Here is a 13,474-nt window from a genome sequence, read left to right as displayed (position 1 = left end):
TTATGCAAAATCGCCCCCCCTAATCATAAAGTCTAGATCCACCCCTGAGTGACCCTCACATCCCGATGTGTGTTTTATAAGTCACATGCAGACGAATGAGACATATGACTTAATGTCTCACAAAGTTATAATGTACAGGAGTGATATCACTACTGACTAAAAAGGAGGATAGTTTACATCTATTTAGGCTACTTATGTCTTGGAGACTTTTTGCAAAACACAACAAGCTGCTGCTGTTAGAATTACCTATAGGACCCACTTCCCACCCCTGAGGCTATATAGAATGGGATCTCGGCCCTCCGATTTATCTTAGTGATCAAAGCTGGATCTGCATATGCCTTGGACCTGCTCTTTTGGTCAGTGATTATCAGCAACGTTTATAGAATCAAAGGGGTAGCTCTCCTTGTATTTGTTAGGTGGGGCCAGACAAATGTCCAGGGGCACCAGGCCTTTAAAAAAATAAAAATAAATAAAAGATCAGACCACTATTGCCACTCATCCTGCATGTACTTGTCCCAAACGTCTATCAGCCTATTGTATAATTCTCTGACAGCTGCTCGAAGCACCTGTCCTGTCCTGTCCTGCGCTGTGATTGGCCACTGGAGATCAGGAAACAAGGAGCACGGTTGTGGAACTGGAGCCATTGCTGCATTGCATACAAGGGAGGTGCAAAGACCAACAGGAGGAAATTGGGATAGGTGAGTACAACTATCTGCTCTCCATATTGTACTTGCCACCTGATACATAGCTTTGCAAATGAGAGCTGGCTACAGACATGTAGCTTTGTATATTAAACTTGGTACCATATAAAGGTCTGTAGCTGTTCATTGAAACCAGATATGTAGCTCTGCATATTGAAGCAATCCCATGAAAACATGGTGTTTTTTTTTTGTTTTTTTACATAAGTCATTGTGCCAGGCTATAAGAAGCTTAGTAATAAACAATTTACTTGGTTTGTTTATTCTGGCTATTACTTTGATTTATAGTTCTACAGTGTCCATATGTTGTGTGACTACTATGGCAACCACAGTCACATGACACAAGATTTAATGAGCAGAGAGGCTTTGCAACGCCCCTCTAAACTCAGTCAGCTCTGTGCAGTTTAAAATTCTCCGTCCTTTAAGCACCCCCCCTCCCCCCCCCTATGACACTGCATTCTAAGAGTCTGTATGTGATTGCGACTGGCAGCCATATCTGTCTGACCTCCAGGGAGAATTTGAAAAGGAGATAATGATTTGTATGACATCTCAGAAAAATGACAGATGCATGCTTAAATGGTACTTAACTTGCTACTTAAAGATAAAACAAAGCCTATGAAGGACTGGTGATTTAAACTTGGCCCCAGGCTCTATATGGCAGACTATGCACCAGGTATAGGGCAGTATCTTATACTCTCCAGTCAATGAGGCTTAACTTCATGACAAACTTTGTGAAATTTGTGATGTAATGTGTATTAGCTCGTTAGAACTTCATGTCCGAATTTCAGGGTACAACTAGGGTTAGGGTTCTCCTAACATGTTATGCCTCTCCAATATACTTCTTTGAAAAGCACTGGTATATATATATTATATATATATATATATATATATATATACACAAATTAACCCGTGCATGATACTCATGCATTCTAGTCAAATCAAGCTACTTAAGGTGTTAAAAAGGTTCTTGTCATGCATTTGGGCCATAGCCCAGGCCTCAACCTCCAACCACTCCCCACTGTCACCCCCGGCAACCACCAACCACTCCCCACTGTCACTCCCGGCAACCACCAACCACTCCCAACTGTCACTTCTCCTTCAAGAAATATATATATATATTTTTTTTAAATCTTTATAAACACTTTTAACAATTAACAAATTAAATTAACAAATTAAAAACATCTCAGTATACCAAATTTCAGCCCTTTCTGAATTTTTTTTCCCACACACACTAAGAATTTAGTAGGTCAGTGTATAACTCCGCCCAGCAGGTGGCGCTGCAGCTTGGTTTTATTTTTTCCACACACACACACACACACACACACACACAGACTAACACACGCCACTAGACATATATATATATATATATATATAGTGTATAAAGTAAAAATTAGATTGTCTACTTTTCAACATAGGAAATGAGCAAATATAATAATTGTGAGAAAACATTTCTGAAACTGGTGTATTATGCAAGCGACAAAACACAAGCTCCAATCATATCAACCTCTAGTCACTTTTAGTAGAATAAATCACCTTTATTTACAACCTAGGACCATCTATTTTACATTACATTGATATAATCTGCCATCATCACATATTAGTAGCACATTATGGTATGACAATAAGGGAAGGTATATACACAAGGACAGATGCACCTATGACCTGCACACCATAGTGGCGGCCATTTTGTAGACTGAACGATGGATCAGGAGAATGCAGCCTTTCAATGCACTAGGAACCAGTACCTCATACGTATTTAGCCATGAAGTGCCTCAGTAATCTCAGTTTCCTGTCAGTAATGTCATTGGTTTAGCACACAAAATGGCTGCCTCCAACAGTGCGTGGATGAGACGCACTTTAATGTCTAAACACACAAAGCAGAAGGTTAGTCAGGTGCTTGTTTTAGAATCTAGCTAAAGGGTAAAATGTCCTGTGCAGATCTAGTGTTTATTTTCCATTAAATAGTTGGCATAGGTTACTTAGAGCGCCCTCTGTATCAATACTTCAAATATATGTCACAGCTCAAGTGACTTCTGTGGTTCTCCAAGCTGGTAAACAGGAATCGGTTGTTATAAGACTGGCTTCATGGCAGCCTTATAACTTGGGCTTCCAGCATGACCTTGTCCCAGGTTCTAGTCTAAGATAATATATAAGGGTTGTGCTTATATAAGGCAGCTGGCTAAGGCAGCAAGTTTTTGGGGGAGGCAGCAAAATGTAGGTAAGGTTTCATAATGCCATTTTTTTATGTAAAATTCTAAAATTGGTGGTATTTACCTTGATAGATTTAATAAAATTTTTAATTTACAATATGTATCCTTTAAAGTGCACACAACTCCTATACAAATGTTTCCAGTAGAGGAGGACATCTTCCAGTTCCCGCCTCGCACGGCAGCCTAATGACATTGTGTATCCCCCTTGTTTCCCGGCTATCGGCCCTCTTGATTAGCTTTCTCCGCCGTGCACTCCTTCATGCGGTAGTCAGTGCACGGGAACTCATTTAGACACAAGATCACATATCTTTGTTAAAACTTAAGAAGTTAACAAATAAAAGAAGTTAGAGGAATTATGCTCCATGATAAACCACAAACAAAGTAACTAGCTAGAATCTTCCGTCCATAAGTCACAGAAGATAAGATGTATCTTGCAGTGGCCAACGGCTAATGTTATTTTAGTTTTCACATTGACAGTCTACTTATGGAGCAATGTGGTGTTAGCAGAATATTCCCTGTCTCCGATGATCCCAAGACACAAATACACAAGCTCGCTGTCTGTTGAGCTTCCAATCCCCCCCCCCACCCCAACACACACTAAAGAGGTTATTCAACTAAAAAACAGAAAATGATGCAATATGAAAATGCGTCTTATATGAATATTATATTTAACGTTCTCTGCACATGTAATAAACATTTCTCAATAACTGGATCATGGGCTAATTATCCGCCATATCCTTGCAGTTGAATATTGTACTCTTTAAAAAATACTGTACATACATTTTTTTTCTGCTATGATTACGGAGTGTGAAATGACATCAAACAATACCCACGTTTTACTCCGCACATGTTATTTTGGTCACTGTTTCCTTGACCTGTACATAAATCTTTTTTTTAATTCTTTTGGAGATTTTTTTTTTTTTTACAGAGAATTTGACATTTGTTTTACTGAACATCTGTTATATAAATATTCAACTGCAATTACAGACTATACCGTTATATCAATGCATATAAAACACTCCCATTTAAACGGCATGTGTCTCTATGACGAATATGTATACAAACTATAATGCTGCACAAGAGTGTGTGTATTTATATATCTCAATCTCAGTCTATACATACGGTCTACACAACACATCTGCATCTGGTATGAAACAAATAAACACAATTATATACAGTGTTACGTGAATGTGAAGAAAATGCAATGAGTCCTATTCCTGTATATACTGTGTATATATTCATCTATGTCCGCACAGTAGATAAAAGGCCATAGAAGGTTTCCATTGGTGGATGTCAGGAACCCGAACGTGCTATGAATTGTGGGAAATGGACATTAAATAGGGTTGGCTTATATATTTGTATGGCTTCATAGAAAATAAACAAGCATATAATACAGTCTGGACTGTAGGTCATCTTCTTATTCACAAATGATTACAAACACACACAGCAGGCTGTAGTTATCTCTGCTGTGAGGTGGGGTCAGTGCAGTTATGTCTGGAGACACGTCAGATCTAGAGACAACATTCTCTAGATCCAGGGGCAGGAGAAGAGAAGATAAAGTTGAGAGGAACATTTATATATCTAGTGAGATGAAGGAACAGATCTATATCTAGGAAAGGACAGAAGATAAGGGAGCAATGTTATATCCAGAAACGGAGAACAGACATATCCATAACTAGAAAAGGAGAACAGACATATCCATATCTAGAAAAGGAGAACAGACATATCCAGAAAAGGGGAGCAGATGAAGGAGTATATCTATATTTTGCGAGGAGGAGAGAGGATAGGAGTCTCTATAGATCCAGAGAATGGTGTAGAGTTCCTCTGGAGCTAGGACAAGGGACAGGGAAGGGAAGGATCTTTCTGAATCAAAAGAAAGCAATGGAGGATTATTTTGTGGATTAGGAGATCTGGCATCCGGTGTCCTTCTGGGGTTTTAGGTCAGGTTCCTTCATTGGTTTGACTTCCTCTTCCTTCTTGGGTTTAGCCTGGAGATGAGAACATAACTTCAGTATCTGGTGAATACTTTGGAAAGTAACAGAATTGGGATTGGTAAAGAGCGTTTAGCACCTGATGTACTGAGAAGCCCACTCTAAAATTAAAGACTATACCAACGTAGCAGAACTCAATATAGGTTCCATAACCGCACAAAGGAGTAATTACACTAGGTTATTAAGATCACTTACTCTGGCTCTTCTCTTCACCGATATATAGGGATATGATATCCGTAAGTGTTTCTAGTAATATAAACACTCTTTATACAGTTGTGGAACACGTTATTCTACAGGCATGTGCACACACCTCTGCAGCCCATGTTAGTTTACAGTTTTCACTCCCCAGAGCGAATGATAGATTTAAGATGTTAACATTTAGGTTGACATATATGCAATGAAATTACTATTGTTTAGATCAGGACTTCTTTGCATTTTATATATTGGAATTGGCCATATTGGAGAATAAGCAATAGCTCCACTGCACAAAAGACTATGAACAGAACAGTATAACAATGCAGTTTTACGCTGCCATGATATATCCCCTGTATCCAATGGGATAAACCTGGATTAAACAGTAATTTCTTAGTGGTAACGTCTTACACTGTCATCCTTTGGCCTCTTTGTAAGGTCGAACCCTGCCTGAGTCTCCTGAGTCCACTGTGGGCTTAGGGCAGGGAATTCAAACGGCACAGGCGCCACCAGACCGTAATTCGCCTTCAGCTCCAACTGTGGCGCCTCCGGAGGAACCTTCTGGAAATAACTGAAAAATAGATTTTTGCTTTATGAAAGCCATACAGAGCGGTATATAGGGAAATATTATACATTTTCATGTGGAGTATATCTGAGAAGAGCTAGAACCAGAGACCATGCCCGGAATCCTAAAGGACTTTTCTTTTCTTTTTTTTTTAAATTAAATAAAGCTGGTAACACACAAGCCGATCCTGCCAGTCAGCCTGGGCACCAACTTGAGCCACAAATGTTGGTTGCCAAATTGGACTGATCTGGCCATCTAAGATAGGCAGGGCAACCAGATATCCCAAGGGGGAGTGGTGTTAACGCTATCAGCAGGACACCTCATACCCAATCATCTGCCGTTAGAAAATACAGGTTTTCCCGATACAGTGCCATCAATTTTGATCTCAGTTTTTCAGTCAACGTGGTAAAATGGGCCAATAATCATATAATCGCCGGTAATGCCACTACATGCGGTGCCAGTGTTTGGGCAGACTAGACAATAATTCTGGCTACAGCTGGTGTTAGAATGGTCGTATGCAGTGGCTTCTCAAACTGTCATGGTGATACCCATCAGTGAACGGGAAATGCTGTTTCCCTGCGACAAGCAGCGCTCACAGCTGAAGTGCTCTAAAGCATTGCCCTGTTTGACAGAGAAACCCGGATTTCCCATTCACTGCTGGGTGACAGTACAGAAGCTGAGCCTTCCCTTCCAATACATCGGGTGACAAGAGCCTTATATATCTGTAGAGAAGATTCTTTATGGGTGCTGGCTGAATGCCCTGCTGAGTGTTACTCTTCTATATATAGCAGATGTGTCCATTCCGTGTCTTACATGAATCCGTTCTCCCGCTTGCATTTCTCCAGTGTATTCTTAAGCAGGGCCCCGAGTTTCCTGAAGAAGAGGTGTCCAGAGGGCTTTGCTGTGCTCCCGGGACCTTTAGTTTGGCCATATTCCTTGCACAAAGCTTCTGCCTTGCCATAAACTGCACCAAGGAAAAAATAAAAATAGACAAATGTGTGAGATACGTAAAACACCCCACACTATTGTACCAAACTGGTAAAAATGTCCAAATTGGCAGATTGGATTTTACTTCATGTGGAAGGTATAGCGTTGGGAAATGAAACATCTGTACTTTTACACAATGATATATATTGTTTTATAAACTGCATTATAAAAATGGCGATTATGATTACTGACAATTTTTAAGAAGCTGAACATTGTATAAATCATAGCATACAAAAAACAGGGACATACAAGGTAGACAAAACAAAGGGTAGGGAGGGCCCTGCTAATGGGAACTTACATTCTAAAAGGGCAGAGATGAGACGAGAGAAGTTGGGATGACGTTTGAGATGTATGAAGGGGCGGTGCTGTAGATAAGGGCGAGTAATTTTATTTGGATTCTGGAGGACAGGGAGCCAGTGTAGGGATTTACAGAGTGGTGACGGATGTGGAGCCGTGAGTGAGGAAGACCGGTCTTGCTGCAGCAATTAGGTTGGATTTCAGGGGAAAGAGATAAGTGAGGGAAGGCCAGGTAGCAGGAGGTTGCAGTAGTCAAGGCGGGAGAAGATGAGAGCATGGATATGAGCTTTGGCACCAACTTGGGTAAGGAAAGGGCGCATCCTGTAATGTTTTGCAGATGGAGGAGACAGGACGGCACAAAAGACTGGAGGTGTGAAGTAAAGCAGAGAGTGGAGTCAATGGTGACACAAAGGCTGTAATGAAATTATGATGTTGTTGACAATGAGATTTAAGGGGAGGTGGGGACTCTGGGAAGTCGATAAGCTCTGTAAGATATAATGTGATTGGACGCTACGGGCAAAACCTAGTTTTCCCTTTGTAACACTCTTCATAAAGGTCTCCAAGGAGGCCGTACATAGCTTGGTCAAACAAACCACCAGTCAGTACTCACATTTCTCAGCTTCCTCCAGAGACCTTATTGCTTCTCCACACTTGTCGCTGGCCAGCAAAGTCTGACCGTGATAGCAGAAGGACTACGGAGAAAAGCATCAGTGATGAGTACAGTAATACAGGAAGAATTACGCAGTGCACAGTCAACAAGTAAACTGTTTTTGTCCTTTTACCCTGAGTCCTCACATCAGTGAGTCCTCACATCATGAACGACCACTTCCTTAAATATATAACAATTGTCAATGTTTTGAAGCTGTGGTTCTGTAAGTTTCTGAATATGAAGGTTTAGCAGAGGACAGTTTGCTCTTAATATCATAGAAGAAACCCGTGTTTATCAGCAAACAGTCATATGTGATGTCACGTGTGATGTGGTGACGATGTCTGTGCTATGTTACACAGCCTCTCTTACACACCTAAGTGAAGAGACCTCACAAGACATCCATAAATCAGGACAAGACTTTAAAGGTTGATTACACATTTTTACTGACAGTGTTGTAATCCCAACCCCTTGCTGACCCTCACAAGGACTGCAGGATCTCTCCTCTGCATTGGAGGAGATCCACAACAGGTTGGATATATAAGGCCTATGCTGCTGCCTCTCAGGGCAATGGGGCCAACATGCCCCTTTAGGGGTGCCTCAATCCAGCAACCAGTCTCTGTAGGTGCGTGCCCACGCGCTCTCAGTTTTCTGATGTATGCGGGTACTGGTTTTAAATGGACGGCACAGTGCACTCTCCAGTGCCCGAACTACAGAGTGCCCTGGCACACAATTCTGCATTATTGGACACATCAACGACCTGCTTTTGTCTTTCCCTTTGTCTGCGCTCCGGTTCTGGACCTGTTACTCTCTTACTGATCTGGCTGGCCTCTGACCATTGCTGGCTAACCCTGACCTTTTATTTTTTCCACTTTGCCCAAGTGTTGCCCGTCCTGACTTCTGGCATGTCTCCAACATGTGTCCCATCCTGAAATCCGTCCAATGTCAGCAGTTGTCTAGTGGGGTGAAAATCCTCCTTGTGAAGACCAATCACCTATTAGACCCCACACCTCAGGTGAGCCAGCAGTAATCTCTATCCACCCGCTGGAACCTTGGATGTCATTGGGCTGAAGTGATGCGCTAAGGACAAAAGGCGTGGCTGACCTAGGACTGGCATTGCGGACTACTCGCATATTGGGCGCTCCACCGGGGAGGCCAGATATAAACATGGCCCCTAAACACGCAGAGTAAGGGGGGTTCCCAGTTGAGAAACAGCTTTATTCAGGCAGGGTGGGTTGGAGGTCTCTTTACAACACTTTCAATATAAAATGTTGAGAATGTTTAACCTTTAACTTTGCAATTTACATTTACAATACAATCATTTGCTTACTTTTCCAGTGATTGAACGTATCCTTTTATTCTGCTGCCGAATCAACAGACAACCAACAGGATAAGAGTCCCATACTTACATAGGCCATATAGAAGCACATTTTCAGCTGTGTATAACTCCTCCACTTTGCAATGTACACCGGGTCCAGGCTGGAGAGCGTGTGATCTAGAACACATCAGATGAAAGGGATAAAATATCACAAACTATTACCACGAGATCTCACTTTCTCCCACTAGTGACACTATCCTTATTTATATAGCAGATAAATAAATCCAAGAATTTCAGCGCTAAAATGTGTCCAAAGATCTACCAGAATAAGACAAAAATAGATATAAAATACTTATATGGTCAAATGAAGAATTATTCTGGTAGATTTTTGGACACATTTTAGCACTGAAATTCTTCGTAGTCCATTGATTAGGTTTGTGTTTGGGCAGCAATTCTGTTACAGTGGTAATTATTATTTATTCATTTACTTATTTATATGGCGCCAATATATTGAGCACAGCTGTACAACTCCCTGCACTGGATGCAGTTTCCCGACCACAAAAACACTGCAGGGCCTTTGGACCATCGGAGGAAACCAGACAACCCAGAGGAAAGTTATGTGGACACTGGGAGAATATAGCGCACTGTCTGAATGGGGGCTGCACCTTGGTGCAGAGAGGCAGCAATCATCATCACCATTTATTTATATAGCGCCACTAATTCCGTAGTGCTGTACAGAGAACTCATTCACATCAGTCCCTGCTCCATTGGGGCTTACAGTCGAGAGAGAGAGATCGAGAGAGAGAGAGAGAGAGAGATCGAGAGAGAGAGAGAGAGAGAGAGATCGAGAGAGATCGAGAGAGATCGAGAGAGATCGAGAGAGATCGAGAGAGATCGAGAGAGAGAGACTAGGGGCAATTTTGATAGCAGCCAATTAACCTACTAGTATGTTTTTGGAGTGTGGGAGGAAACATGAGCACCCGGAGGAAACCCACGCGAACATACAAACTCCACACAGATAAGGCCATGGTTGGGAATTGAACTCATGACCCCAGTGCTGTGAGGCAGAAGTGCTAACCATTAGGCCTCTCTGCATTCAATGACATAAGTACAGAATATTTTTTGCAGAGTGGTTAACGTGTTTTATAACGGGTCCTTTATTTACTGCCTGTAATTATGGCAGAAAGTGACCGAAATGTGAACATCTCAGCTGGATACTTAGCTTTTGAATACACCGGATTACAGATAACATACGAAAGAGCAGACTGATAATAGGCGTGAGATACTGTATGCATTCTCTGTGAACATACATGCCAGATTGTATAGATAATCTCTCCAGAAGAGGGATTAATGATCCCTCTGAGCACACAGGGTAAAAGTGGCGCCTCTAAAGCTGGGTACACACTACAGAAATTTCGACCAACTTTTTATGCCGAGCGATTTTACATGCGATCGATGTTCCGAATGCTCGGTCCATGGACTGCATACACACTAGCCTTGTTTAGGACGATAAAGGGAAGAGCGGACGTCCCTTTAGCGACTTTTTACACCCATGTTGTCGTGAGCAATGACTGTAATTTCATACTCACTGTTGTGGATCGGTCGGAAGTTTATACACACTATACAGCGGAAACGAGATTGGAACGAAAATAATAAACGGTACGACCAACCAAATGAGGCAATAATCGTCCATTTGGGCAGACTTTCGACCATCGTGTCACTGCACACACTGACCCGACTTTTAAACGAGAGGTCGTATGTCGGCTGATTTAGCCGATTATTGGATGAAAACTGTGTAGTGTGTACCCAGCTTAAGACATGAACGAGTCTCATTAAAGAGGAGTTTACAGTCACTTACCAACTGTCTGATAAAAATTAGCAGTTTCATAGGCCAAAGCCGCTATTAGACCAGGATTGTGCTTCAGTTCGATTGCACGTGCGATAGTCACTGAGGAAAGAAAATAATCATCATGATAAATAACTTAAAAACATCAAACAAACAAAAGCTACAATAATTGCTGTATAGGATTGTACGGATTCAGCCCAATAGAGAATAATACTGGAAAGAGTTGCTGAATACTGAACCAAATGTGAACTCATTTGCATAAGACATTTACACAGGAGTGATCTATAGGATACATCTTATATTTCATTTTAGCACCTGGAATCAGGAGTCGGTGACTTAAATTTTGTCAAAACCAATCAGAAATCATCGGAAACCTGGATTTGATGCAAGCCCTAATAAGTAGCATGAATGATCCTGTAAGACCAACCACGATCTCCTACTAGAAAACCAATGTTAGCGGGGAAAGGATAATGAGAATACAATGACTCAATGGAGGCTTTAAAGTACGAGCTGAGGCTGTTACTCTATGGCAGGGATCATAGAACAAGGTCACAAAGACCTGTACCCACCTCAAGGACTGAGAAAGAAATGAGGAGCTGAGAATTCATAGAGAAGAAAATAAATCAGTTTTTTTCCCAGCGCGCTGCCTCCTAGTGGTGAAACATAACTACTACAGAAGACTTAAAAAAAAAAAAAAAATCTTCACAATATATATATATATATATATATATATATATAATTACTGTAGAAAATATTTAAATGCATCATTGTATCAGTTAAAAGCAAGAAGGAACACCTGATCGCATGTGCGATAATTATTATTAGGATCTAATTTGAGGTCTCCTAGGGAGAACCAATGTGTACACTTGTGGTAGACACAAGTAAATAGCGCAGGAAAACTGTAACGGTGCCGCAAAACTCCCAAACGAGAGTAACACGGTTGTCGGGTAGATGGCTATTGGAAACAGTTTCCATTTTCAGACCCATTTCTGTGTTTTCTACAAGCGTTAAAAATGAGACTATGCATGAAATTGACAACAGTTGGTACGAGGCCTTAGCGACATGATGTGCTTGTGTAAAAAAAATAAAATAAAGATTCCATTTAGTAAACAATGTGATATAATAGAAGCACCAAATAACCTATATTTAGAAGCAAAAAATAAACAAAGAATTGTTAACAATTCTATACAGGCAGAGAAATTAGGCTCACTGTACAGAATGACATATAAATGTTCAGTACAATACAAAGCTATAAGTAAAACACAATGAAAATCACACTATTTATTTTCCCTTTAAAGGGCAGACAAAGTATAAGCGACCAGTGGCCCGTACCTTCCTGTGCCTCAGCCTGACACTGAATGATATAGGCATCGATCACCCGACTTTCCAAATCACGCCCTTTTTCCACTGGGGTGATGAGTTTCGGGATGTGACTCTCCTAAATAAAAACAATAATAATTAATAATAATACAAAAACAATAAATAAAAATAAACAGTTGTGGCAGTCATGTCCCATCTGTAAGGTAGTAAGAAGCGATGTGTTTGGGGGATGATTACGGGTGCAGGAACCCTTCCTGAGATTCTGCCAAATGTCACATGAAGCGGGATTTAATGTACTGACCCAGGTGACTACCAACAGCTTTGTAACCCAATGAGTCCATTGATATTTACATGCCCCACAGTACCCCACTGTCTCGGGGACTTGGCGCTCCTGAACCCTGGAATTCTGGGATGTAACATTGTTATTAGTATACGCTACATCCCTGAGCTGCCTACATTCCCTCATATGTAGCGTTACAATCTCCTATACACAGGAAGAGCGCAACATCCTAACCTTCAGGTGCTTGAAAATACCAGCCGCAAACTTCAGACTTCTGTGAACTTCTTTGGCCTCTTCTTCTGTAATGCTGTGTGGTACAGAATTATCCGAGACGTCATTTTACATAGTGAATGACAAAACATAAGCCTGGGACACCGTCTATAAACAGTTCTAAACATAACTGTAGAGGAGGAGTTGGTGTTGCTCAATATGCAAAGAATGTTCAGAGAAATAAATGCACATACTAAACTGGGAGGATGCAATGAGAAAGGGGGAAATCTCCTCTACCCCCCACTATAAACCTGGACCAAATGTACGGCAAGTCCAGCGTCTCTGCGTACACAGTGTGCCCTCTGACCCCTCTATACAGATATAATGTGCTGTTATCGCTCTATTTACGCTAAACGACAGCAACCAAACAAAGACTTGCTTCCATTAGACAGGTAAATGCCAATGTTGCACCTAAGGTAAATGTTAGTCAATAAGCCTCTTATCTGACGGGAGAAGGAATAAATACAGAAGAATCACATGACCCACTGTCAGCAAATTAAAGTCCACAAGTACGACGGTTTTCAACAAGCGCTTACATGAAAAGGTTACCGTATTTCAATGCATATACTTACTCTTCTTTCCCAGCCAGCCGTGAAGAATATTTGGTGTACCATAAGGCCACGTTAAACCCCATGGAGATCAACTCGAAAACTGCATCTTGTTGGGAGCTGCAGAGAACAGAGAAACGCTGTAACTAGACAGTGACAGAGGAAGGCACTAGAATAGTAGGATATATAGACCCTGATGTGTCCACAGTACCCTGCAAACTCCTCAATCAGTCATACAAACTCCACACAGATAATGGTGGGAATTGAACTCATAACCCCAGTGCTGTGATGAGGCAATGCTAACCA

General features: G+C 41.3%; 1 protein-coding gene across 1 annotated transcript in view; it reads right to left on the bottom strand.

The window, feature by feature from the left end:
* Positions 1-2,212: 2,212 nt before the first annotated feature.
* BROX (BRO1 domain and CAAX motif containing) overlaps positions 2,213-13,474 on the bottom strand; it is a 29,292-nt gene continuing 18,030 nt past the window's right edge. The window contains exons 5-13 of the mRNA XM_075204298.1: positions 13,193-13,288; positions 12,585-12,657; positions 12,083-12,188; positions 10,763-10,852; positions 8,996-9,081; positions 7,551-7,632; positions 6,470-6,620; positions 5,503-5,662; positions 2,213-4,896 (exon numbers count right to left, since the gene is read on the bottom strand). Of these exons, the coding sequence (XP_075060399.1) occupies positions 4,810-4,896; positions 5,503-5,662; positions 6,470-6,620; positions 7,551-7,632; positions 8,996-9,081; positions 10,763-10,852; positions 12,083-12,188; positions 12,585-12,657; positions 13,193-13,288 (931 nt within the window). The 3' untranslated portion in view covers positions 2,213-4,809. The remainder of the gene's footprint in view (positions 4,897-5,502; positions 5,663-6,469; positions 6,621-7,550; positions 7,633-8,995; positions 9,082-10,762; positions 10,853-12,082; positions 12,189-12,584; positions 12,658-13,192; positions 13,289-13,474) is intronic.

This window comes from Mixophyes fleayi, chromosome 3 (assembly GCF_038048845.1).
Source record: "Mixophyes fleayi isolate aMixFle1 chromosome 3, aMixFle1.hap1, whole genome shotgun sequence".
Taxonomy (NCBI): domain Eukaryota; kingdom Metazoa; phylum Chordata; class Amphibia; order Anura; family Limnodynastidae; genus Mixophyes; species Mixophyes fleayi.
This window is presented reverse-complemented; position numbering and strand designations above follow the sequence as displayed.